Source organism: Mastomys coucha, unplaced genomic scaffold (genome assembly GCF_008632895.1).
Source record: "Mastomys coucha isolate ucsf_1 unplaced genomic scaffold, UCSF_Mcou_1 pScaffold5, whole genome shotgun sequence".
Classification (NCBI taxonomy): Eukaryota; Metazoa; Chordata; class Mammalia; order Rodentia; family Muridae; genus Mastomys; species Mastomys coucha.
Genome location: NW_022196911.1, coordinates 111,275,459 through 111,303,187, shown reverse-complemented (window position 1 = coordinate 111,303,187; position 27,729 = coordinate 111,275,459). Strand labels below are relative to the sequence as shown.

Genomic DNA, 27,729 nt, shown 5'->3' with positions numbered 1-27,729 from the left:
GCCTCCATAAGTTCTTCAGAGCTCCAGTCCTTCCTTGTAAAGAGAAGGGGACAACAGTCGCTCCTCGTAATACCCCTATGGGTACTGGGGGGATGGCTGTCTGGCCCCAGCCTTTCAGCCCAGCTACTTGGATTTCCTGTGCAAGTAGGCCACCCACCAAGATGTTTCCCCTACACAACAGAGAACTCCCAACTTATACCAACTCCCAAGATATACCAACATATACCTCCGAGCCCCATCCCAGCTATTGCACCCACCCTGGGAATCCAGTGCCTGGGGCAAACAGAGGTAAGTTATGTCCAAGGACAGACAGCAAATGATCTATAAGCCTAATAGTCTAGGGTGGGCACACTTGAGTGCTATGCTCTTGAATGTGATTTTTGTGTCAGTGCTCTTTAGTGTATCCAAAGGTTGTCATTCCTATTTTACAGATGAGTGGAGACTGGGGGGAAGGTGGAAAGGACGGTGGAAGGCCACTGCTAGTAATCACCCTTTGATCTCTATACATGCTATAGAACTCTCCACTCCTCGGTCACTTCCTGTTATAAGGCTAATTGAGTCTCTTTGACAGTGCTGGTCTCAAAGAGCCCCCTGCCCCATTATTAACACCCCAGCGGGACCCCCCACTCCCCCACTCCCAGCTATTAACAGATACCTTTCCTCAATGAGGATGAGGTCAGAGCCGCACAGGGCCCAAGGAGGATGAGGTCAGAGCTCTCTGGCTGGTGCAGATGCTAAATAATTCATGCTGCTGCTGTAAACAGGGCTGCAGCTTCCTGGAGGACCCAGCCCTGAGACAGCAGACAGGAAGTCTGCTTAGTAGCCCCCTGGTTACAACCTTGGTGTGCCCTCTGCAGAACTTGAGGGGGTGCTGGTCTTGGTGAGAATGTTGGTTGGTGTCTGTGCGGTGACAGCCAGGCAAGCCAGCTAGCTAACCATTCTATTTCTTGCTTTCTTCCGTGAGGAGCTGAAGTTCTGTAGCTGAACAAGTACAATGGGCCACAAACTGGGTGTGGCCATGACAGGGCCCCTAGGCCTGGGGCAGCTGTGATCATCTCTGGCCCAGCATGCCTTTCTGTGAACAAAGCATTCTACAAAGATGAAATGCGCCCTGCCTCCCAACCATGCCAGGCATAGCTTATCTGAGGGTGTCCCCTTTCCCACCGCACCCGTCCTACATCTCGTGTGGGAACCGTTTGTCACTTTGCTTGGCTAAGAATTCGTTTGTGTTTTTTTTGTTTTGTTTTTTGTTTTTTTTTTTTTTCTTCTATGTAGTCCTGGCTGGCCTGTGACTCACAAAGATCTGCCTGCCTCTGTCTTCCAAAGTACTTGATTAAAGGCGTGCAACACTGTATCCAGCTGAAAATTCAAATGTCTTTCCCAAGCCTGGTTTTCTCCCTTAAAGTCTCTAACTAGAGAGAAGTTAGTTAGTTGCAATCAAACAGCTGTTGCGGTTGTAGCAGAGATGGGGGATGGGGAGAGAGAGGCAGGCAGAGCCAGCTGACAGACATTCCACAATCACTTAGAAACACACAGGAACAGAGGCAGTAACCCCTCACAAAGAAAGGGCAGTCATTTAATTCTGAGTAGTTACAAGGTTGAACCTCCCTTTACATCCACTACAGGATTTATCAGTGTCAGTGTGACACCTATCAAGGGATAGTGGCCTGCAAATGATGAGCTTGGAACAAGCCTGGATCTACTTGACAGCTCCCATTTAAGGCTCATGTATGATACAGAGCTGTTAATTGGGAGGCCCCCAACCCTCCTTAAAAAAAAAAAGAAAGAAAGAAAAGTACTTCTCCAATGAAACCGGAACCAAAAGACGCAGGGTTACCACACAGGGTAACCATGAGTACTCCCAAATCCGGGCAGGCCTGCATCCTCCAAGCCCATCACTCCTCCGCTTCAGCTGCAGGCAGGACTTGGGCTATAAACACAGGCACACCCACCACAGACTACACACCTAGGGATGCGGGGCTTTCTGAGTCCTAAAGGGCTCACTTAAGATAGCAAACTATTCCCCTTGCTTACTGAGGCAGATCTTGGAGCTCTAGATGCATGGAGACCCCGTTCCCTTGTGGAAGGATTGAGCATCCTCATTCAGAAGAGAGGTCAAGGCAGGAGGAGTCACATTCAGAGGTATAGTCCTACTCTGTGGGATATACCCAATGAGAAAAGGCACAGGCTGCTGGGGACAGCATGAGAGCTAGGCATGGGGTGCCCTCCAGGGAATCCACTCATCTTTACTTCTACCTTGGCACGAAGCAGGACTGGGCTAAGGGCCAGGTTAGCACACTTGCAGAGGGTTGGGGGATCCCAGAAGGGGCTCTGTCTGGTACCCAAGAGTAGAACAAAGAACGATGCTCTGGAGATCTCGAGTCCAGGGTCTGGTACCATGACACCATCTCAGCCATTGGTGTCAATAGCTTGCAGGCCTGAAAATGGCCTTCTCTGTCCTGGGTGGCCATTGGGTCCCTCGGCTGCATGTCCTAAGGCCAAGGACACTCTCTAATGATGAAAGCAGCAAAGCACATCCCGCTGTCCCAAGGACATCTGCTGCCCAAGCTGAGGTAGAAACTTAAGACATCTTTCCATAAGCAATCTACAGACCTGGACCCCACATCCCACCAGTCGGACACAGGGAAGGTTCAACTCACCCTGAGAATGCAGCCCTGACTTCCACCCACTGTCTCCTAAGGGAACTACCAAACCCCAATCATGTATGTCCTGGTAGCCCAAGCAGGTGCCTCCAGAATCTGTGAGATCTGGGTAATTCAGAGACATCCCCATCTGCACCTGTCCCAGGAAGTACCCCCGGAGCTGGCACGGAAGCCAAAAGCAGACTAGGAGAGATTCAGCCAGGGCATTAACTGAGATATTGAAATGGTGCAAAGCCGTAGCACCTCTGTGGCCCACAGGCTCTTCAACTCGTAAAGTGGGTTCAGCAGGGCTGGACAACAAAAGCTTCCTCAGGTGGAACGAGTGTAACTGCCATCTTCAATGGTGATGGGCAGTGGGGAGGACAGAACAGGCAGACTGGCCCTGCCCTGGTGAGGGGACACGACCCACTGAAGGTATAGTAGACTCAGTTCAGGTTCAAAGGTGCTGGGACTTGGGACCCTCAGGTCATGAGAAACAGCCTGCCCATCCTAGCTGGTGACCTTCCAGTCTAGAAGGTGCAGCAGGCACTAAATAGGGCAAGGGACAACTTCTGTTGTGTGGCTTGTCTCCAGAGATTCACAAAGATTCACCTGACATGCACTGTGAGTCACACCGACAGGTTACCAACATAGCCAAGAAGGTCCGGCACACACCTGACGTTCACAGTGGGACAATAACCTAGAGAACCACATGGGGACACAGACTCTGTGACCTGAGGGATGTGTTAAGGCAGGAGATGGGAGTCATCAGTGAACTCCCTGTAGCTGCGGTTTCTTGGGTACCAGGAGGCTGGGATGGGCAACGGACCGGTGTCTCTATGAGCACCAGTCACATGCTTCAGGCCTATCCCAAGGTCCCCACTCAGTTCACTGCTTCAAATTGGAGGCCTCTGGTCCCTCCCAGCTTCAAAGACAAAGGTGGGAAAGCTGCTGGGCCCTGCTCAGCTGGATGCAGAGCAATGAGGGATCCGGATGAGGTGTGGTCCAGGGAAGAGGGCATCTACCATCTTGTTTTATTAGTCGGGGACTGATCCTAAAGTAACCAGAAAGAACAAGAGTCAAAAGGGAGGGATTCTACTGCTCACAGCTCAAGTACTGAATTGTACTAAAAGAAAAATTTAAAAAGTCTCAGTCAGTCCTCAGGGAGCAATGCCATCTAAATATAGAAGTTTGGGAGAAGTCTGGAGTCTTCTTCCAATAATTCTTTCCTCTCAACAACAACAACAAAAACCTATTTTTTTCCCCTTTCAACGGCTGTCAGAAAATAGCTAGTCCAGGACAAACATCCCCAAGCCCGGGATGGGCAGGTTCTTAAGTCCCCTGGAAGAATCTGGACCTGGCATCCAAAAGTCAGAACATTGTCCCATCCATAAAGAACAGATGCAGCTCAGAGCCCAGGCCCCTGGTCTGGCTTATCCCAGGGAGCCAAGGACAAAAGCTGGGGATATCAGTCTGGCAGTCTTGGTCCAGCCACCTAGAGGCTCTGTGGCCTCTAGGGTCACTTTGCTTACTATAAAAGAGGTTGGGGGGCTGGAGAGATGGCTCAGCAGTTAAGAGCACTGACTGCTCTTCCAAAGTTCTTGAGTTCAATTCCCAGCATCCACATGGTGGCTTACAACCATCTATAATAGGATCGGATGCCCTCTTCTGGTGTGTCTGAAGACAGCTACAATGTACTCATATACATAAAATAAGTAAATATTAAAAAAAAAAAAAAAAAGACCCTTAACTACCCTTAAGGTTCCATATAAGCCTGAAGTGACAGGATTCTGAGACTTTGGCTCAGGAAATGGAGGAGAAGAATGGTCTTGTCCTGTTGGTTGACCTCTCCAATCCCCATCCCCCCACACACCATCCATGGAAATGAGCCTGAGCTGTTGGGGAAAGACTTTTACTGATCCCCAAATTTTAAGCACATGGATGTTGTGACTCAGGCCTGGCCTGACTGCCTATCTTTGTGAACCCCCATTATAAGCAATTCAGGCCCACTATAAGCTAACCTACTCATGCTGTGAAGCATGATCTCAGAGCTTGGAACAGAGTGGCAGCCTGCCTCACCTTCTAAAGTGTGCTAACTTCCCGTGGGAGAGGCCAAGATTGATGGATCCCCTCCTAACCCTAGAACTTCCCACTGGTGGGTCGGCCTCCCCCAGTCTGTCTCTTAATATAGCTGGTTGACAATAGACCGAGGTTGGACACTCCCAGGTGTAGGGTTGAACCCCAGACATGAAGAGCTCAGGTACTCATTCTGATGATGATCAATGGCAGACACACTAGAGAGTCCTGCTCCGGTAGAGGCGCCAGCCCCTTACCACAGGAGACCCAAAGAGCGTCAGCCCTAAGAACTGGATAAAGGAAGGAGTCACAGGAAGGACCCAGTCAGAAACCACAAGCCCAAAGCAAGAGTTAATAAAGCAGAAATGGTTTTATTAGGCACCCTTACTCCTCACAGAGGAGCAGGAGCCAGCCCAAGGCATTCTTTCTGAGCTCAATGGAGGCTTATAGGTGTCACCAGAGAGTGTAGGCATAGAATTGGCCACCATCCCAAGCAGAACACTATTTGGATAGAGTTAGATTGCCAGAGGTGGCCCTGACATGAAACAGGGCAGGCGCCTGGACTCCACAAATACTGAGTGGGAAGGGCCCTCATGGACACCCACCCAAACGTCGGCAGATCAGGGGATATGGCCCTGAGGCATGAGATACCCTGAACCAGTGAGGAGGGAAGGGAGCCACAGAGCATAGGGTCCCTAGTGGCCCCTAACCCAAATCAGGTCCCAAGGACCTCTCTAAATCAGCCCGCTTCCTCCTGGCCACAGCTGCCACCTTAGTCCCACACATAGGGGTTTCTAAAGACCTGAGAGATCTTGCCGTCTTTTGGTGGTGTGGCCACCTGGTGGCTCTGGACCATGTACATGTCTTCCGCTCGCAGGGTTGAGTTGGCACTGCCCATCATCTGGCTGTTGGCGGTGGCCCGTGGGAGGATGACGTCGTATGCGCCTTCAGACTGGAAGGAAGAACAGGCGGTCTCACAGTCAGGGCATCAGGAGCCAGGTTCCGCCAGGGCAAATGCACAAATACCCAGCTTCCTGCAGGGCTGTGCCTGCCAGCTCCCACTTCTTGACCCCTCCACCCCCATTCCTTCAAAGGCCCTGCTGGCAGGATGGAACGGATGACTCTAGCTCTGGAAATAGAGAACTAGCCTTCTGGGTAGAGAAGGTGGTCCCTGGCCACATTGGGGCTTCCCAGGAGACCCTGTCTCTGAGTTCCTGCTCCTAGGTTCTCGGGAAAGCCTCAGGTCTAGTGAAGAGACAGCTGACACTGAGCTGCTTACTGTCTGGCTGCTACCACGCACAAGCTCGCTTCCTCCAAGTGTCGTATGTGAGTCCCTAAAATGTCCCTGCAATACCTGCTACCCTTCTGCTAGGTCTTGGTTCATAGAAATCTGGCCTCAAATGTTCGACCTGGAAAGAAAATGAACCCCGAGGTGGTCCCACCTGTCTTATCACAGTGTATGACAGATGTTATCACAAAGCTCTGAAGCTGCCAGGATGAAGTGTGTGTGCGTGCGTGTGTGCGTGCGTGTGTGCGTGCGTGGGTGCGTGCGTGCATGCATGCGGTGGTGGTGATGGTGGTGGTGGTGTGTCCCTTCCTAGGACATCCAACCATGCTGGCTGTCTAGGATACTTAGATCTGGGATCTTTACTCGGGAATGCACCAAAATTATCAGGACTGTTTGTAAAGCCCCACCCCCCCAGCTGATCTCCCACTCCCTAGCTGGGCCCCATCCTGAGATAAACTGGCAAATGTTTAACTACTAGGATGGGAAAGCCCCGAAGTCCCCTACAGATCTGCCTTGGGGAGTTACTCCCTTCTAGGTAGAACCCAAGCTACCAGGTGATGTCAAACCCCCACCCCCAATTCCAGATTCCCCACCCCAGCATCAACACAGAAGTCACATTACTGTGTCCGCCTCAAACCCAATCCGCACTGTCAGCAAGTTCTCGATGGCTGCTCACTCTGATGGTCTGTGGACCACGAAGTGTGAGAACGAAGCAGGAACAGCAGCCAGGTTCTGGGACTGGAAGTCTCAGACACACCAGCCAGGCAGCCCCTGCTCCCAGCCAGAGAGGTGGGGAACGGATGGGAACGGCACCCTGCTGACCTCCCGGCTTCCTGTTCCCACAATCCTGCCAAGGCAGGTCGCTGACCTCTCTGGCAACCACTGCCAGCAGAGGGGAGGACCACATATGGAGTGGGAGTCTACTCCACCTCCTTCCTGTTCCCACAGCCCCCCTAGCTAATGGAGTACTGCTCCCAGAGCTCAGGGGAGGTGTAAGGTCAGGGCATGGCAACAGGGTGTCATATAGCGCAGGCTGGTGGTGCAGGCTGTAACCAAAGATTGCCCTTGACCCCCTGAGCCTCCTGCTTCCGCCTCCTGAGCACTAGAATTCCAGGTATGTGCCACCATGCCTGGGCCTCAGGCTGTGGGTGATGCCAGTGATTCAGGGCGGGTCCCACTGCATTGTGCTACAGCCCAGGGTTGGTAGGGTCCATGCCCCCAGGAGAAGCTCACCATACCCTATTGCCTCAATCCAGCCACATACTCGTGGTGTGTGCAGCCTCTCTACAACGAGGCTGGTCCCTGTGGCTATCAGCCAGGTCATAGGAACCTGAGGGACCCACTCACCGGGCCTTTGTGCATCAGGGCCATCTCGGTGGGCTGGTACACGCTGGTCAGCAGCTGCCCATTGTAGCCACTGTAAGGTGACACCGGTCTCTTTGCTGTAGGGAAAAACAAGCTCAAATTTGAAGTTTTCAGGATTCTTGCCTCCAGTCTGTATCCCCCTCCCCCACCCAAAGCAATCCTCCTTGTCATAGGTTAACGGGGCCCTGGGGCCCCCACCTGGGAATGGTAACCTATGAGTGAGCCAGTGGACCTGGTGCCCCCTGCCCATTATCTGGTGCGCTTTTGTTTAGACTTACAGAAAAGTACTGTGTGGCTTCCTGCTTGTGGGACACACACACACACACACACACACACACAGCCCTCCCCCTCCCTTATAGCTCAGAAAAACTCGCTGTCAGCAACCCTCACATCCCTATCCACCCTCGGGGCCAGAGGCCAAGAGGGGCACGCGGGCCTTGGGCTGCCTTCCAAGATGGCCAGCCTCCAGCCCCCACCTCTACCACCATGGATCCACTGCCAGGCGCAAGGGGAATACAGCTGAAACCCCACAGCTTTTCGTATTCATGTCCTCACAGGGCATGGGTGGCTATGGTGTCACTGTATAGCCAGCCACAAGGCTCAGCCAGGGAGCCTTGGCACTCCTCCTATCCTGGGCCCCCTGGCAAGCACCCAGACAGATTTGTAACACTCTGCACCTCCTGGTGTGGGTTTCCCATGCTGGGCACCGCTGGGGTAGTGGAGGAGAGCTGCAAACCAGCGGAGGGGCCAGATCTATAGAAGTCAGCTGTCTCCTGCAAGGCCGAGGGACCCTACAACCTATGCAGGACTCCTCAGTGCTGGGCTCACGCTATTGATTTTTCCATTGTGGGGGAAAATGAAATACATAAAATACTTACGAGCCTAGAAGAAAAAGACCCAAGAACTCTCCGGCCAGCTGACAGAGGGAGGAGCAAGGGTTGGGACAGGGTTTGCTGTACCTCCCAGCACCTGCCCAGGTCCTCTAGCTTTCTGGCTTCCTTAATGAAGCCCTAATGCCTGTGTGCCAGAAGCCACCCCACTGTGGGGAAAGTTGTTCTCCATGGAGTAGATCACAGACTGCGTATGTGTCACTACCTTCCACAAAGCAGAAGTAGGAGGGCCACACAGTGTGCCCAGAAGACCCTAGGATTTCTGACTCTAGCATGCCCATTGCCTCTTAACTGAATTCCTGTCAGAAATCCCAGAGCCAGCATGTGATAACCAGGCTTCTAAAGCCCCCATGCATCTTCATCAACATAAACAGTTGGGGTCTTGCAGAGCTCTGGTCATGCCTGAGAGGTCTGCAGCTTGTGAGCCACAAGCCCCTTAGCACACAGAGCCCAGCACACAGCAGGTTCCCCATCCTTCTAGTTAAGCAATATGCTGCTGAGGTCAATATGGGCCATGGTGAGAGTCATTTGCGGGTCTCAGGTCTGCCACACAAGAACTCTCCCACTGCCTGTGTGCTCCATCCCTGAATGCAGGGGTTTGAAAGCAGAAAACTACAGACATTTTTCTCAAGAGAAAGGCACTTGGGAGGCAGAGGCACACAGATCTCTATGAGTTCTGGTCAAGAGACTGAGTTCCAGGCCAGCCAAAGCTATACAGAGAAACCCTGTTTCAAAAACCAAAACAAAAGACAAACAAACAAAAATCCCAAAAGCTGGAAATGCTGGTAGATACCTATAATCCTGGCAACTGGGAGAAGGATGGATCAGTTCTAAGACTCAGCTTCAGTACATAGTGAGTTCAAGACCAGCTCAGGTTACATGAGATCCTGTCTATTCTCACACATAGACACACCCCGACACACAGACAGACCCCCACAAAGATAAATACACGACATCTTGCCGTACCTGAGGCTGGTTCATCCATAGAAAAAGCCTTGTTCTCTACAAACATGCTCTGGCCCGTCTGCTCCTTCAGGATGGTCTCATAACCCACCCCTCGGGTTGGGTACATGTCCCCCTGGTAGCTCTGCTCTGGGCTGGGTTTGGTCACCTGGGAGACCTCAGGGATAACATAGAAGAGCACAAAGGTCCAGGCATTGGCAGCAAGGGCAATGGCCAGCGTGGGGTCATCCCAGGTGGGGCTATGGCGCTGCTCATTGCCGTAGGTGTACATGACAATCCATACCACCCAGATAGCGATGGAGATGACTGTGGTGAGCAGTACAAAGACCCCGTGCTTCCGCCAGCGCTTGAAGCGGCCACACAAGGTGGGCCAGGCTCCCAGGAAGGCCCCCAGCAGTAGCAGCATTACGTAGATGAGAGCCATGACAAAGTCCATGTTGGCGATGGCACACGGAGAAGTCACGGTCCAGTTGGCACTGCCATTGCCCTGGGGGCTGACCTGGCCACCTCCCCGTACCAGGGTGATGATCAGCCACTCAGTGTTAATGATGACCTCCACAAGGGTGAGCAGCAGAGCCACGGTGAAGATCACCCAGCCTCGGGGCCCATGGTTCCTCCGGGCTAGGAAGTTGAGGGAAAGGACGTGGGCTACCAGGCAGGAGAAGCAGATGGCAAACAGGACCCCAAAGAGGAAGTGTCGAGAGGCACAGGTGGAGAAGTCCGGCTTCACCACGCAGGCAAACACGAGGCAGAAGAGACCCAGGGTGCCCAGCAGGAAGAACACCTGGGTCCCCAGGAGACTCCGCTTCTTAGTGTCCTGCACAAACGGAAGGCTAGCCACAAGAATGATGGTTAGCACAAATGTAGTGATGATGCCCGCTCCAGCCACTGCCTCTAAGACAATGCCCCAGGCCCCCGAGCGGTCACAAAGGTTATAGTAGAGGGGATCTAGATCTGGGCTGCAACCAGGTGGGGCATGATTCTGGGCCAAGGCTCCTGGGAAGAAGAGAGGCAGTCCTAGGCACACGAGCAGGGTTTTGTGGGTGGCCATCCTGGCTCCCAGGCCAGGCTTCAGCTGGGTCCCTAGAGACAGAGAGAACAGACAGAATCAGTCCTCCAAGGTCAGACATCAGTGAGCACGGTAGTCCCCCTTCTCCCCCACTCCCCATCCTGAAAAAGACCTAACTAGGGAACATGTTCTTCTAGGTTTCGGAATCCTTATTTTATGTATCGCTAATTTTAAAAATTGTATTTTACATGTATGGGTGTCCTGGTTGCAAGAACGTCTGTGCATCCATGTGTACCTGGTACCTGTGGAGGCCAGAAGATGGTGTCAGATTTCCTGAAACTGGAGCTACAGTTGATTGTGAGCCATTATGTGGGTGCTAAGAATTGAATGTAGATCCTCTGATAGAGTAACAAATGTTCTTAACTACTGAGCCATCTGTCCAGCTCTTCAGAATCCTTAACCTAAAAGTCATGAAGGTTTATCTGAGTGGAGAGATGAGACCCATCAGTCATCCCTATTCCTTTTTGTTTTGGTTTTTTATTGTTGTTGGTTTTAAGTGGGTTTTTGTTGTTGTTGTTTTGTTTGTTTGTTTTTGGAAACAAGGTTTCTCTGTACAACCACAGCCCTGGCTGTTTCAGAACTCACTTTTTAGGCCAGGCTGACCTGGAAATCACAGAGATCCTCCTGCCTCTGCCTCCCAAGGGCTAGGATTAAAGGTATGAGTCACCACACCCAGCTTCGATCACTATTCCTAACCATGAGAAAGGGGAAACTTCTTAACTGCTGGGGGGATGGCTCAGTGGTTAAGAACACTGGCTGTATTTCCAGAGGTCCCAAATTTGATTCCCAGCACCTGCATGATGGGTCACAGCAGTCTGTGACTTCCAGTGCCACAAGTCTGACTCTAGTCTCCTCAAGCACTGTATACACATGGTGTGTGTATATCCACACAGGCACAACCCATATAAACATACAATAAAAATAGACCTTGAAACCTAACAATGAACTTTCAGTGCCCTCTTTGACCTATCAAAACCTGGGTTTAAATAGTCTGAGCTTTTGTAGCTAGAAGCCAGACACATCATCACCAATCAGTGTCCTTTTTGTCTTGGGACTTCCAGGGCCCAGGTCATATATGGTGCCCATTAACTAAGTCGTGGAAATGCCTAAGTTTATGGTAATGGTTACTCTTGGTTGTCAGCTTGATGACATCTGGAATTAACTAATATCCTCCTCCTCTTCCTCCTCTTCCTCCTCCTCCTCTTCCTCTTCTTCTTCTTCTTCTTCTCCTTCTTCTTCAATTTTATTTATTCATTCTACACGCCAATCACTGCCCAACTGCTAGACAACCCCTTCCACAATCCCCTCCATCCCCTCTCTTTCTCCTCTGAGAGTGTGAAGGCCACCCAAATCCGGGTATCCCTCCACCCTAACACATTGAGTAGAAATGTTTTAATTAAATCATTTCAAGTGGGAAGACCTACTTCTAATCGGAACCTTTGAAGTGGGAAGATCCACCTTTAATCTGGGCGACCACACTTTTTACAGGAAGCCTACATAAAGGACATGGAAGAAGAAGAAAGCTCTTTCCCTTTGCCTGCTTGCCCTCACTCACACTGGTGAGTCCATTAGAGCCTACTTCTTGAAGACCCGCCCAGACATCCAGACTCGAGGACTGAACTACTCCTGGATCCTTGGACCTTCTGTTGGTAGACAGCCATTGTTGGACTAGCTGGACCATAGCCTGTAAGCCATATATATGTTCATTCTGTAAGTCCTGTTCTCTAGAGAACCCTGACTCACACAGCCACATAGCCATGCGCTCCTCCATTCAACCCAAGTACTTAACAAGCACCTAGAGCAGGAAAAACCTACAGCTAGGAAAAAAAGTAGTTGAGGATTAGTTTCTCAGCTGTTCTGGCTTGCCTTCTGCTGCTTCGAAAAACAGGATGACCAAAAGCAACCCGAGGAGGAAGGGTTACTTGGCTTACAGACCACAGTCCGTCAAAGGAACCCAAGGCAGGAGCCTGGAGACCGGAAATGAAGCAGGTGCTCCGGAGGCTGCTGCTTCCTGGCTTACTTTCCTTGGCTTACGTGCTCCTTTCTTTGTTTGTTTGTTTGTTTGTTTGTTCATAGGACAGGGTCTTTCTATGTAGCCCAGGCTTGCCAGAACTCACTACATAACCCAGGCTGACTCTGACCCAGTCTCCCGAGAGCGAGGATCAGAGGCACAGGATGGCAAGACTGGTTTTGGTTTTCACTTTTACTCCTAACTCTCCTCTTCAGCCTCTGGAGTTCATTGTCCACTTCAATATGAGGATGACACAAGCGGATTCAGGCTGTTGAGATGGCTCGGAGGTTGATAATACCTGCTGCTCATCCAGAGTGCCCAGCGGGGTTCCCAGCACCTACATGGGGCTCACATCCATCTGCAGCTCCACTCCAAGGAATCGGACCTCTTTTTCTGGCCTCTGCCAGCATAGGTATGCAGATGGGCACAGACACACATACAGGCATAACTCACACACAAAATAAAAGTACCAAAAAATACCCAAAAAAGCAGGGCAGTGGTGACGCATGCCTTTAATCCCAGCACTTGGAAGGCAGAGGCAGGTGGATTTCTGAGTTCGAGGCCAGCCTGGTCTACAGAGTGAGTTCCAGAACAGCCAGGGCTACACAGAGAAACCCTGTCTCAAAAAAACAAAACAAAACAAAAAACAAAACAAAAAAAAAAAAAAAAAAGTCTCTTAAAAAAGAAAGAGAAAAAGAAAAGGGTGGGGCGGCAAGAACCAGGTGTAGCAGTAGACACCTTTAATCCCAGAGGCAGAGACAGGAGGATCTCTGTGAGTGAGGCTAGACAGGTCTACAGAGTGGCTTTGGGCCAGCCAAGAGTACACAGAGAAATCATCTCAGAAAAAACAAAAAACCAAACTGATTGATTACCTATAACAGCAACAGCAAAAGCACACACACACGGTTGCACACACATCAAGAACTGGGGAAAGACAAGACCCCAAAGAGATTAGCCTTTAATGGAAGATCTTAAGACACTGGAGTGAAAAGGAGGAAATGGCCTATTTTCTTAACACCAGAAAAGTAACAGATCACCCCACTTGGTCACCATAGCCATACTGAACGTTGAGAAAACCAAAGCCAGCTGCCCTGAACAGCTTCCCCGTGTGAGATGAAGGGTGTCACCCGTGAAGAGAAATTCAAATCAAATCTGGGGGACTAGGGAGAAGGAAACTCAGTGGCGTCACACTTCCCTACCATGTGTACAACGTTCTAGGTTCCATCCTTAGCACTGCTTTGTGCCCACCCCCAAAAGAGACACACTTCACAAATTTTCCATTCAGAGCTTTACGTTTACTTGGAAATGTAATGGTTTGGATGAGAATGGCCCCTTTAGGCCATATATTTATATTATATTATATTATATTATATTATATTATTATATTATATTTGAATGCTTATTCCCTCTAGGAACTGAAAGGGATTAGGAAGTGTGGCCTGGCTGAAGGAGGTGTGTCACCGAGGATGGGATTGACGTTTTCAGAAGCCCAATCCATCCCCAGTCAGATCTCTGTGCCTCCTCCTGGAAGATAAGGTTATGAACTCTCAGCCACTGCTCCAGCACCATGCCTGTCTGCCTGCCTACCTGCTGCCATGTTCTCCACCAGGATCATGGGACTCCCACTCTCTGAAACTATAAGCAAACGCCAATAAACTCTTTCTTCTATAATGTTGCATTAGCTGTGGAAAGACAGAGATCTAACACAGAATGTTTAAAGGCTCTTAAAAGAAACTATTATAAAGCCATCTCATGTGTTCAAGAAACTAGTTGTAGCTGGGCAGGCATGGTGGCTCACACCTTTAGTTCCAGCTCCTGAGAGAAGAGTGGGTCTCTGAGTTCAACCTCATCTATCTATATAGTTAGCTCCAGGCCAGCCAGGGATACATGGAAAAGAAAAAGAGAGAAAAATAAATAAATAAAATGAGTACCTTTCCTGCCCAAGCAGTAGGAAGGTCCCTGAAGCTGACAACCAAGCGTTCCTGGATGACAGCGTCCACTAGTGGCCAGCAAAGGCATAGCACTCTCTATGTTACTAAATGCTTTCTCCTCCAATGCCTATTTATTTATTAATTAAAACTTGAGGCAGGGTTTTGCTACTAATCCCTGGCTGGCCTCAAAGTTGTGGCAATCCTCCTGCCTCAACCATCTTAAGTACTAGGGATAGAGGCTCTGGCCACCACTCCTGGCTAATTTCATGTACACAAAATGCCAAGTTCCATTTGATAGAAAATTTCCAACCATAACTGATAAATGAAAAGTCACAATATCACAGGAAATGACACAAGCCTGAACGTTGCTGTGAGAATTTATCTAGATTAGGTTAACTGAAGTGAAGACTCACCTAAAATGTGGGTGGCACCATTCCCTTGGCTGGGGTTTCCAAGGAGAAAGAGGAGAGAGTGAGCCAAGTACCAGCATTCACTCTCTGCTTCTTTGACTGCAGATACAATGTAACCAACTCCCTCAAACTCCTGCGCCCTTGAGCCCAAACAAATCTTTCCTTAAGTGGGCTTCTTGTTGGTTATTTTGTCACAACCAGAAGAATAACACACAAATTTAAATAAAATTAACATAATAAAGATGATCTCTTTTTTCCCCCATATTTTCTTCCCATGCCTCTCTTTTGCTTTTTACTAAAAAAATGTGTATGAGTGTTTTGTCTGCAAATATACCCATGCAGTTCCAAAAGATAGGCAAGAGGCTGTCAGAGCCTCTGGAATTCAAGTTACAGGTGATTGTGAGCAGCCCTTTTGGTGCTGGGAATTGAATGGGTCCTTTGGAAAAGTAACCAGTCCTCTTAGCCACTGAGCCATCCCATCATCATAACGTCTTTCTTCTTTGTCTTCTTATTTATTTATTTATTTATTTAGAATCTCAAGTGATAGTCTGGAATAGCTGCAAATGTGTGTCAGTTCGGCTGCCTCAACTCCAGAGTGCTGGGATTACGGCACTTTAAGCCATCCCAGCTTTTGCCCCTTGAAAAAACTTTCAGAGCCTAGCATGGTAGTATACACCTGTAATCCCAGCACTTAGGAGATGGAAGCAGGAGGATCAGGAGTCCAAATCCTTGGCCACATAATTAGACATCAGTCTGAGCCACAAGAAATTCTGTCTCAAAAAGGATGGTTGGGGACTGGAGAGCTGGCTCAGTGGTTAAGAGCACTGACTGCTCTTTCAAAGGTCCTGAGTTCAAATCCCAGCAACCACATGGTGGCTCACAACCATCTGTAATGAGATCTGATGCCCTCTTCTGGTGTGTCTGAAGACAGCTACAGTGTACTTACATATAATAATAAATAAACCTAAAAAAAAAAAAAAAAAGAGTATGTTCTGTTCTTTTGGAGGACCTGGGTTGGGTTTCCAGCACCCACATAGCAGCTCACAACCACCGGTAACTCTAGTTCCTGGGGTCTAACACCCCCTTCTGGCCTCCACAGTTCTTACATGGTACGTTTAAACTCCCACAGGCGCATACATAAAAATAAGTAAAAAAAAAATTCATGTAGCCTAAGCCATCTACTTCCTAGCTTTTCCTCAGCTACTTTTAACTCCTATAATTATATGCAAACTTAAATAAGTATATACTTGTTTTCCTAAAAATAAATACTGTTTTTTAAAGCTAGTTGCTCTCCATTTCTAATGCAAAAGTTCTCTTCCCCTGCATGGAGACTGTATATTGGTAAATCAATAAGTGTCACTGGCATTTACAAGTACTGAGAAGAGAATGACCTTGGGAGTTAATAGAGAAGGAGCCATTCCCAGCCAGCCAAGAATAAGTCATGGGTAACAAGATCAAGGGTCCTAAATATCCGGTGTTTCAGTAAACAGACAACAGCTAGATGTAAAGTGCACCTACAAATGTAGAGTGGAACCCTGAGGCCAGCCGAGAAGCATCAGCCCTGGCGAGGATTTATCACCCCACCACCCTGGGCCAGTAGATTAGGGAAAGCAATCGGGCCCGGGACGTAACCTGGCAGTACAGTGTTTGCCTAGCGTACGTGAGGGTTCAAATCCAACACTGGGAGCTGGGCAGGGACACTGAGTAGGTAATTACTCTGAGTCTGCCATTATTGACTACCTATCTCAGGAGACAAAGCCCAATTGCTTTTAGAGTTCTGGAAAACACAAAGATGGTCAAATAAAGTTGCTGGCCTGATGCCAGCTAAGATTGGTAGGTATGCAAAAAATGATACAGATAAACACGCTATTTATGATAAGGATTCCAGGAAGACAGATAAGGGAGCAAGAGGACAAGAAGAAAAGACCTAGTCTAAAGCACTTTATTGGGAGTTAGGGATGTGACTTGTAGATTTAGCATGCATGCAGCCTTCAACACCTCAAACAAGGGAGGCGTGTGTCAGTGAGAAAGTGCCTGCTGCGTAAGCATACGGATCTGAGTTTGGATCTCCACCATCATGTAACGTATGCACGTGTAATCCCAGCTCTGGGAGGTGGAAACAGGAGGATCGCTGGAGCTTGTCGGCCAGCCAGTCTAGCTGAATCGGTAAGCTTCAGCCTCAGCGAGACACCCTGTCTCAAAAAATAAGGTGGAGGGCTGGAGAGATGGCTCAGTGGTTAAGAGCACTCACTGACTGCTTTTCCAGGGGTCCTGAGTTCAAATCCCAGCAACCACCTGGTGGCTCACAACCATCTGTAATGGGATCTGACGCCCTCTTCTGGTGTGTCTGAAGGCAGTTACAGTGTACTCATAAACAAAATAACCTCCCCCCCAAAAAAAGTGGACACACTCAGGAAACATTCTACGGCATGGGGAAAAGAACCTCGAGAGCCAGGGAATGGGAGGCATGCTGAGAAAGGCCGACTTCCAGACATGAGATGGCCACTGCACCCAGGAACTCACTGCAGCCATTATTACCAGTACAAGATCAAGCCAGCAAGATCAGTCAATGTTCCAACAGGCTTAGTAGATTATTAACAAGGGGAAAAAAGGAAGAACAGGAAGTAGGGAGAGGAATGTGCTAGAGGCGCCTGCAGGAGATGCACTGTTTACATGCATGAAATGGTCAAATAATAATAATTATATATATATATATATTTCAAGACAGGATCTCCCTACATAGCCCTGGCTGTCCTGAAATGCACTCTGTAGACCAGACTGGCCTCTAACTTACAGAGATCCCTCTCCACCTTCTGAGTGCTGGTATTAAAAGTGTTCGTGACTACTATGCCTGTTTAAAGATAATCTATTAAAAATTCAAATAATGGGCAGGCAAGATGGCTCAGTGGTAAAGGTGCCCATCGCCTAGCCTGACCACCTTTGTTTAATTTGCAGGACCTGGAACTGATTCCTGTAAGTTGTTCCCTGGCCTCCGTGTATGCCCACACACACATAAAAACTAAAAAGTAAGCCAATACATAAATGAAATAATAATAAAATAAGGTGGAGATCAATACAGAAAGACTCCGGATACAATCTGAATACACACGTAAAGCATTTTTACCCGGTGTTTAAAAGACCGCACCAAGAATGCTAATGCTGAGGGGCCTGGAGAGATGGCTCAGTGTTCTTAACCACTGGTTATGCTCTTCCAGAGGACATGAGTTTGATTCCCAGCACCCACATGGCAGCTCACAACCATCCGTAAACATACCACACTCTGCTGGTCTCCCTGGGCACCAGGCCCACACATAGAGCACAGATATACATGCGTGCAAAACACCCATGCACATGAAATTAATATTTTTTTTAAAAAAGAATTCTAATAGAGATAAATTAATAAAAAATAAATTGTGCTAAAAAATGATAAAATGTCAATACCCCGAGTCTGGCCCCCAAATTCTGAGACAGAGAGAAAGAAAACCGTGTGAGCGGAGGTGAGTGTGTAAGTAGAGGTGAGTGAGTGAGTGGAGGTGAGTGAGTGAGTGGAGGTGAGTGAGTGTGTGAATGGAGGTAGGTGAGTGTGTGAGCGGAGATGAGTGTGTGAGTGGAGGTGAGTGTGTGAGCAGAGGTGAGTGAGTGTGTGAGTGGAGGTGAGTGTGTGAGTGGAGGTGAGTGAGTGTGTGAGCGGAGGTGAGTGTGTGAACGGAGGTGTGTGAGTGGAGGTGAGTGAGTGTGTGAATGGAGGTGAGTGAGTGTGTGAATGGAGGTGAGTGTGTGAGTGGAGGTGAGTGAGTGTGAATGGAGGTGAGTGTGTGAGTGGAGGTAAATGTATGAGTGGAGGTGAGGGTGTGAGTGGAGGTGACTGTGTGAGCGGTGGTGAGTGTATGAGTGGAGGTGAGGGTGTGAGTGGAGGTGAGGGTGTGAGTGGAGGTGAGTGTGTGAGCGGAGATGAGTGTGTGAGTGGAGGTGAGTGTGTGAGTGGAGGTGACTGTGAGTGGAGGTGAGTGTGCGAGCGCTGATGGACAGGAGAGAGGGCTTTGTTCAAGGAAATGAGCCCTGCAAGCCATACTGAACCTGAGAGCGGCATCGACAGGGCCGCGCTTTCAGAGATGTGTCTGGCACTAAAGCACAAAGCAGTCTATTTACTGAAGCCAGTGTCCATCCAGTTTAAGGAACAAAGCCAAGGGAGCACCATAGTAGCCAGACCTGAGAGATTCTTGCCACCCCTGCGACCCCCTCCCCTCAACACACACACAAATCTAGGGACTAGGGAGATACAGGAGGAAAGGCTGTCACAGGCCACGCTACAGGTTTATACCTGATAATAGCCGGGTCCTCCCAAGGCTGGGGATGTAGGTCACTGTGGGCGCGTCCTTCCCCAGGCAAGAGGGAGAAGGTGAAGTCCCCGGCATCCCACAGACACTTGGGCCAGGAACAGGGAATGGTTCAATCCTGTCCTACTTCCTCTTACCTTTGCTACAGGAGCAGCTTCTGTCTTGACCTGCTCCTCTCATCTCACCTCTGTCACCAAACCACCAGCGTGGAAAACTGAGCTGCCCTGAGATGTACCATCCCTGCCCTGAAGTGCCTCATTTGTCTGCTTCCACAGAAAACAGAGAGTGTGTGTATGGGGTTTGAGTGAAGGGTGGAAACAGTCAAGACGGGAAATCGGGATGCTGGGCTGTACTCTCTCCCCTGTGTAGGACAGAGGTCCCTGAGGTGAACAAGACAGCGGAAGAGAGCCAGGCGTAGTATCTTTAAACCTAGGAAGCAGAGACAGGCAGATCTCTGAGTCTGAGGCCAGCCCTGTCTACATAGTGTGTTCCAGGGCCATCAGAGCTACACAGTAAGACCCTGTCTTCAAAAACACCAGTACCACCACCACCACCACCACCACCACCACCAACAACAACAACAACAACAACAGACAGTTGGAGAGAAGACAGCACAGAAGAGCTCTATCCTTCAGTCCAGGCGTACAGATTCAGCCAGATTCATTTTGATTTTTTTTTTTTTTTTTTTTTTTTTTTTTTTTTTTTTTTTGGTTTTTTTTGAGACAGGGTTTCTCTCTGTAGCCCCGGCTGTCCCGGTACTCACTCTGTAGACCAGGCTGGCCTCGAACTCGGAAATCCGCCTGCCTCTGCCTCCCAAGTGCTAGGATTAAAGGCGTGCGCCACCACCGCCCGGCTCATTTTGATTTTTTATGTGTATGAATATTTTGCCTGTACGTCTGTATGTGCACCACATGTGTGTCTGGTGCCCAAGGAGGTCAGAAAAGGGCATCGCTTGGTACGGAAGTTATAAGCAGTTATCAGCTACCGCATGGGCCCTGAGAACTGAGCCCCAGTCCTCCACAAGACAGCTGCTCTTAACTGCTCAGTCCTTTCTTTAGCCACCTGCTATCTTTTAAGATGGTGGCTAAAAGGTAGACCAGCTCTGCCTAAATTGCTCTCAGTACCGCTCCCCTGCTGTGGATTGTCTTCCACACACAAACACACACCCTACATCTAGAATGAACCTCTTGAGGCCTGAACTTTTCAATGTTGTCACCCGCCTTCCCGACCAGGTCTAAGTCTTGAGGGCTTGTGAAGAGACTTGGTATAGTCTGTAATATCTGCTACTCTTCAAACACAGGGCATGGTACCCACCTCTGCCAGGCGTGAGACAGGGCCTCCTGCCCTAGAAGCCTAAACAGCCAACAGCCAAGGCTCTACTTCAGATTACGTTCTGGACAAAAAGGCTTTTAAACGTCACCTCCCTAGAATCAGTCCTTCAACTATTTTTAATCCACCTCAGAAAATTAGCTTTCCCTCAGGGTCAAGCTGACCCAACCCCCACCTCTTCCTAAATTCCCTCCCTCCTTCTTCCTGTCTTCAGGGGGAGCAGAAAAGCCTCCGCAGGGCTGGTGGGCTGAGATGACCAACCCTGGCCGGTTTTAAGCAGTTACAGGTTAGGGAGAGCGGCTGTTCCTCTCCCTTCTCACCTTTTGGAAAGAAGAACAACCCCTTCATCTCTCCAACCAGCATCCAACACACACACCACAGAGGGAGGGGAAAAAGGCCATCTAGTAGGATAAGGCTACAGAGTTTTTGACTCAAGCCAAAGACATGGCCACCTAGGGCCCCATTCGACGCAGGAATGGCTCAGCCCGGGACATCACAGAGCATCCTTCTCCCTCCCTGGCTGCATCCCCTCCGCAGCTGATCTGGAAAGCTGGGTGGACACTTGGCCAGCCTTCCTCCATCCTCTTATCCACCACTTCCTCCTTTTTCTCCTTCTCGGGACAAGGCAGTCCTATTGTCTCTGCCCTCCGGCCCTCTGAGCACTGGGCTGGTCAACGAACCCGTTAGAACAGACCTACAGAGATGCTAATGCATGGAAGGAGCCACTGCCCGTTTACTGTCCTTCCTTTCACTGGACCAAAATACCGCAGCGTGCGGAGTCTTAGATCTTCTAAGCAATCAAGGGTCTGCTCTCTGCCTTGGAATGTGCCCCACCCCCATCGCCAACAGCACTCCCTCCCAGCCACAGAACAGACATTGTTGGGGGGATGGGGTTCTCCGGGAGCACAAAGCCACGCTTCTATATATTCTCGTATCTGTACTACACGATCAAGATCGTGAAGTCTTAAGTGATTTAGAACTTTGTAAGTGTAAACGTGTGGGTGTGAGGTGGAAACGGAAAGCGCTCTGGAAAAACCAGGGGTGAGTAAGAGGTGGCATCCAGAACCTAGGCCTCCATAGGAGAGGCGCCATAGGCCTCCGAAATTCCAAACTTCCCGCGGAGAGATCCTGAGCCCTCACCTCCCTACTCCGACTGGACTGAGTCTACGCTCTCACGCCCCTGAAAGTCTGAACGAAAGAGCAAAGGGCCAGGTTCTCTGCTCCTAATCCCTCTGGTCACAGAAACCTGCCCTCCCCACGCACGGTAGCGAAATAAGGAAAGAAACCCAACCTCCAGTCGCGGTCGACCGTGGCCTCCCACGACTGAGTGGATAGAGGACCAGCTCTCGGACACTCAGATCCCTTGCCGTACACCTCCGGCCGCGGAACCTGGCTTCCCAGAGCCATGAAGTCCCCAGCTGGCCTCTGGTTTAGAAACTTTCTGCGAACTTGCAGAGTGGGTGCATCGTCGCCCGCCCCTTGGGTTTCCACCGGGAGCCTCGGCCCTCATCCTCTCCCAGCCAGCTGGACCCGGCCCTTCCTGCTGGCCGATGGCGAGGGCGGAGCGCCGAGGCAGCAGCCCTTACCTGGGACGCGCAGCCAGCCCGCTCTGGCGCCGCGCTCAGAGCCAACTCCGGCCCCAGGCAGGGCGCCGGCGGGCGTAGGAGGGACTCCAAGCAGGGCGCAGGGCCAGAGCCCGTTCCGGAGGGGGTGAACCAGGCCGGAGCAGAAGTGCGGGGGCCTGCCTCCCAGGGACCCCCGAATGAGCTGGGCGCGCAGAGCGGCTCGCTCGCTCTCCCGCCCGCCTCCCCAGGCACAGCGCTCCCCTCGGTCGGCCAGGGTGGGCCGGGCTGCATCACCGTGACATCACCTCCATTCTGGGCGCTCCTCCGGGGCCAGCAGCGCTCCAGGTACTAGCAATCCTAATCCCCAGTAACAAAGCGCGCCGGGCCCTGCCCCCTCCGACTCACCTCCAGGCTCGGCCGACGCGCACTTTCGGGTTGGGAAGGGCGATCGGAGTTTCTGGCCAAACGGAGGAGTGAGTTGTTGCTGTTTACTGCCACGCCCCCGCACGCGGGCGCGCGCGCACTTGCGCGTACTCACTTTCTGGACTCGCCTTTCTCTCCCGAAAGCGGTTCGGGGATGCAGTCCAGTACACCCCTAGGCTGCATCTCCCAGTGATCGCACGCACCCACGGACGCACGGTGGCCACCTTGGCGCGTCTCCCCGTGACAGACACCCAACCATTGTCACTTTCGTCCTGTCTTTCCCATGAGACACATGCCTGGCACAGTTCGCTGCTCCCGGCTGGAGCGAGGAACACACTAAGACACAAAGTCCGTCTTTGTCGCGGCTTCCGCGCCCTCTCCCCTCGCGAGCTTGAACACGTGGACACAAGCACACACTGAGCGCCGGCTTTTTCGTGCGTGATCCTTCCCCGAGAGTCCAGTCTCCAAGATCACGAGGGAATGCCACGGCGCGCGCCCCTAACTCTGTGGACTGAGTCCAGAACCCCTGCGGACTGTTGGCCTGTGGCTTTGTCGGCCTGACTACCCCACGCCCGAGTTTCTTACATCGCGGGTTCCCCTCCCCGCGTCCCGGTTCCCTGTGGTGACCTGTCCTAATTAGCCTTCTCAGTTTTGTTCCCCGAGGTAGTGTTTAACAGGATCCCTGTGGTCTGTGCGCTCCTGGCCACGTTGTTACTGACTCTGAGTCCTGCCTCTCCCGAAGCCGGGAGACCTTTCCACGAATTCAGATTCCCCTGAACCACACCCCGACTCCCTGCCCGGGTGGATCCACCCTTTCTCCTCCGGCCCCAGGAATCTGCTGAAAAGAAACTACAGAAATAGGGAAGCGAATCCCAGCTGAGGCGTCTCTGACCCAGTAAACAAGAGACTTTTTTTTTTCCGGCCACTTTCTCTAGGGATCTGGGATCCCGCGGGAGTGGGCTGCGGCTGTCTTTGGAGCACTGAGTGGGTCTGGTTGCATTGCGCTGTATCCCCGGAGGGGACAAGTCGCAAGAGCTCGGAAGAGGTTGTTGGGCCTGACAGGGGCCCTGGGGACTCTGGGGGAGGGCAGAGAGTCGGGTCTCAGGGTGAGGGTTCTCGTGACGCCGAGTTGCCTGGGGGATCGCCAGGAGCGCGGTCGGAGCCAGCCGGTGGCAGGGCAGGCGGCAGGGCGTGTTTGCTCAATCCTGGGCGCCCGCGAGGGGGAGGGGAGGCAGCTGGTCACAGGCGAGGGGATAGCCAGGTGGAGGAGGGCAGGGAGCTAGTGACCCGTACCTCCTAGGCTGGCTGTGTGTTTGCGTACCTCCATCTATGACAACCTGGAGTCTAAACTCAATGAATCACCCGGACTTGCTGGAGCGATAAACCTTAAGCCGGTTCCTCCCCTAGCACACCGCTCTGCTCTTTTCTGACTCTGAGAGGAATGTTTACTTAAGGGGGGGAGGGGGAACCCTGTGAGGCCCATACCTTCTAGAACCCTGAATCCTTTCCTGTGCCTTGCCGTTTCTGTCAGGTCTGGGGAATGTGGCAAAGCTCGAACTATTTCAGTGGGTGGCTGCTGCGGGGGTACCCGCTCCCATTCCTAAGTCCACCTCCCAACCCCAGGTTAGGGATCCAATGCTCAGGTGTCACGGCTTGAGTGGAGCAGGCAGTTAGTGCCCACGCTAGCTCGAAAGGCAAACAGACTGGTTAGACCTAAGTGAGCGGAGTAAGTCTCCCTGGCCGCTGCCTGCTTTTCATTAACTAGGCGGCTGATGCCTAACTCTGCTGAGGGCTTCTTGGCATCTGTGAAAAGCCAGCTTGGGCGGTGGGAGGTGAGTGACAGGACCCTGCAAACCATCTCAATTTTCTGTCTTCTCTTTTCCCCACAGTCCCAAAACTATGACCGGGTTGCCCTACGTGGTGGCTCACACCTGTAGCTCTTAACACTTGGGAGGAAGAGGTAGGAGGATAGGGAACTCAAGGTCATCCCAAGACCACCCTGGACTACGGAAGATTCGGTCTCAAAACAAAAGCACCACTCTTAGCCCCTGCTTCCCACCAGGCAGGGGAGCCTGGTCACCCACTGAGAGTCATTTAAAAGGGACAGCCCCACAGGGGCTGAGCCCTCCCTGCCCTCAGCTAGCCTCCAGAGGCAGCTGGCAGTGGAAAGGAGGCCAGTGTGTGCGCGCTCTTTGCTCTTCCCTGTTCTCTAAGGCCCCCTTCTGTAACAAAATCTGCCTTCAAAGGACAAAACAAGTCCCTCTGGGCAGATGGTTCCCACCTCTGCTTCTCCGCGATCCCTGCCGTGCTCTGCTTGGGTCTTGGAAGGGAGAGTTGGGAACTGGGAGAAAGTTCTGTGGACCCCTCTCTGACTCCAGCCACAGGTCATCTATCTATAATCCCTAATGCCTCTCACCCTGCTTGAACCCAACAGCTGCTCTATTTGCTCCGTATACTTGAGTTCCTACTGAAAGGCCGGATGATACCATCTTTACTGGCCCACCTTTGAGCTGCCAGGGCCCCCTCGGTCCTGGAGTCTTAGAAGTGCTACCCGCTAGCTATGTGACAGGCCAAGTCATTTCATCGCTCTGACCCCCCTCCCTTTCCTCTTTTGGAAAATGAGAGTGATAACTCCCTCCCCCACCACCACCCAATACAACTCATCTAGAATGTTCCCCCACAAGCTTGGCACTTACAGACAGGTCTGAGGTCAGACTCTTCTCCCTGTGATGGCCCAGCTCTATGAGCCACACATCTCTCCACAAAAAGGCAGGTAATTGTTCTGGAAGCACGCTCTGAATGAAACTGCTTCCCCAGCCTTCCTTCAGCCCCATCCCATCACTAGGGTCCAGCCTTCCTTCAGCCCCATCCCATCACTAGGGTCCAGCCTTCCTTCAGCCCCATCCCATCACTAGGGGAGGCTTGCTGGCTGTGCCTGGCTGAGCTCTCCAGCCTTCCTTCAGCCCCATCCCATCACTAGGGTCCAGCCTTCCTTCAGCCCCCATCCCATCACTAGGGTCCAGCTTTCCTTCAGCCCCATCCCATCTCTAGGGTCCAGCCTTCCTTCAGCCCCATCCCATCACTAGGGGAGGCTTGCTGGCTGTGCCTGGCTGAGCTCTCCAGCCTTCCTTCAGCCCCATCCCATCTCTAGGGTCCAGCCTTCCTTCAGCCCCATCCCATCACTAGGTAGGGTCCAGCCTTCCTTCAGCCCCATCCTATCACTAGGGGAGGCTTGCTGGCTCTGCCCGGCTGAGCTCTCCAGCACTCCTTCAGCCCCATCCCATCTCTAGGGTCCAGCCTTCCTTCAGCCCCATCCCATCACTAGGGGAGGCTTGCTGGCTCTGCCCGGCTGAGTTCTGGCTTGTGCTGACTTTTCTGTCTTCAAGCTTTGTTCCCTCTACCCCTTGTCTCTGTCTGAGCAAAAATTTCTCAAAACTCCACCCTGCCTCCATGTCTCTGCCTCCATGTCTCTGCCTCTCAGAAGCTTTCCTCATTTCCTCCAGAGGGACAGTCTTAGGGTTTCTCTGTGTAGCCCTGGCTGTCCTGGAACTCACTCTGTAGACCAGGATGACCTCGAACTCAGAAATCCACCTGCCTCTGCCTCCCAAGTGCCCGGCAGAAAGGACTATCTTAAGAGAGATCAAGAGATGGGTCAGCACTTAAGAGCACTTGTTGCTCTTGCAGAGGACCCAGGTTCAGTTTCAAGCACCCACACAGTGGCTCACAACCATCCAGATCCGGCTCTCAGACCTCCTCAGGGACCAGGCATGCATGTAGTAAGCATATGTCCAATGCATGGGGGTGAAATGGTTATATGCATCAAATCATAAACCTTAGAAATTTCTTTTTAAGGAGAAAACCCTCCTGAGCTGCCTTTGTTCACACCACTCATTTATTGATAACTTATTCTAGTGTGTTTTCATTAACCTTCATAATCAGTCTTCCCGATTAGACAGTACCTTTATTAAAGATCAGGGATTTTTCTGGTCCTCGCATCTGACACACAGTAGGTGCTTTTAGCAGATGCTTATGAACCGCCCATTCTGGGCAAACCACTACAGACCTTCCCCCTCACACCAGTGACCTTACAAGAAGTGCCTTACCTGCCCTGCTCCACCAGGGTTCCAGCTTCCCGAGAAATAGGCAAGCCTTGTGCGTGCTGGAGAGGTTAGCCTGCCCTAGCACAGAGAGCAGGGCTCCATATTAGAAGCCCGGGGCAGAAACCTGGTAAGCCATGAAACTACAGGTCATAGCTCTTCTCAAGAAGAAACCTGCATTTTACCTCAGGCACAGGGATGTTGGATCACAACATGTGGAATCTCTCAAGGGAGCCAGGGAAGGCCAGCCCTGACTTAGAGATCAAGGGTCCTGATGGATTAAAAGCCATCTTTCAAAGTCAGGCATGGTGTCACATCTTATAATCCCAGTAAGAGAAAGGGGTGGGGGGAGACCATGCGTTCTTCCTTGACTATACTTGGGTTAGAGGCTAGCCTGGCCTACATGAGACCATATCTTATCCACTGACCCCCAGAAAGAAGGAAAGAGTAAAGAAGCCATGGGGGAGGAAAAGAAAGGTAGGCCGGCCATATCACCCTGCTGAGAGTGAGGCCTGGAGCCCTGTGTGGTAGAATTGGGGGTTGGCTGGGAGTCCCACAGCTACTGGGAAACCGTTGGCATTTCACCTCTCCTTGTTTCTGAGCCTGAGTTAACCATCATTGCCCCAGTGCAGTATAAGGCTGGCTGGCTCCTGTCCCTTGAGCTCACTGGGCTTCCTGCTGAACTGAGACAGCTGGCTTATTCTGAGTGTGTTCCTACCACAGCAGCCACTTTACAAAGCTGGAAGGCAGGACCCTAAGAAATTAAAAACCACTCACTCTCCACTGCTGGCTGCCCATAGCTAATCTCTCAGGAATTGTACCCGGAAGCAGGTTTTTGGGTTGAGCCTGCCGGAATGTCACCTGACGCTGAACCCTTCCACGAAACCTGTGCCTCCCTCATCCTGTGACAACCTCCCACTGGCCCCTCTACAGCCCAGTGGTTCAACAGCGGTGACCGACTCCCCGGGGAGGGAAGAACAGGCTTTTCTAAGATGTCCCTATGGGTCTGGCCAGTCCTCATCAACAGACCTAGCGCATCCTAAAACCAGGCCTCAAATCCAACTCTAGACATTCAAGACAATCAACTCACCCAGCCTTTCCAAAACCAAGACCGAAATGTGTGGCCATGCTGCGTTCTGCTTCCCCCCACTTTACTGTCACCCCAATCTGAGAATCTTTCAAGGGTGAGCATACTTTGCAGCTGATCCCTAACCCTCTAAACCTACCGCACAGCTCACAACCTTGCTGTCGTCCTGTCCTCCTCTAGTGAGGGATAGTCACGGACTCTGATCCTAGCTGATAATGGCTCTGAGGGCCAGCCACCACGTCAAAA

General features: G+C 51.2%; 1 protein-coding gene across 5 annotated transcripts; it reads right to left on the bottom strand.

Annotated features, from left to right (window-relative positions):
* Window positions 1–1,268: 1,268 nt before the first annotated feature.
* On the bottom strand, window positions 1,269–27,729 carry Gprc5c (G protein-coupled receptor class C group 5 member C). Of its 5 annotated transcripts, none has more exons than XM_031352512.1 (5): window positions 27,623–27,729; window positions 9,228–10,307; window positions 7,354–7,448; window positions 5,521–5,670; window positions 1,269–3,696 (listed from the first exon to the last, which is right to left on the bottom strand). In XM_031352512.1, exons 2-5 carry the CDS (start codon window positions 10,273–10,275, stop codon window positions 3,664–3,666), a joined length of 1,326 nt encoding a protein of 441 aa, XP_031208372.1. In that variant the 5' UTR covers window positions 10,276–10,307; window positions 27,623–27,729; the 3' UTR covers window positions 1,269–3,663. The 5 variants fall into 5 exon arrangements, with proteins under 5 accessions (XP_031208372.1, XP_031208373.1, XP_031208370.1 ...); XM_031352513.1 differs by having other exon boundaries at window positions 27,638–27,722; XM_031352510.1 differs by lacking the exon at window positions 27,623–27,729 and adding an exon at window positions 22,282–23,042.

What these genes read in the sequence shown, in the direction of transcription:
- Gprc5c (XM_031352512.1), bottom strand. Translation starts at nt 10,275, where the DNA reads ATGGCCACCCACAAAACCCTGCTCGTGTGCCTAGGACTGCCTCTCTTC. An exon ending in TATGGATGAACCAGCCTCAG is followed by an intron (nt 7,449 to 9,227) that starts GTACGGCAAGAT and finishes TTTTCCCTACAG; the next exon opens with CAAAGAGACCGGTGTCACCT. An exon ending in CCCTGATGCACAAAGGCCCG is followed by an intron (nt 5,671 to 7,353) that starts GTGAGTGGGTCC and finishes TCTTCCTTCCAG; the next exon opens with TCTGAAGGCGCATACGACGT.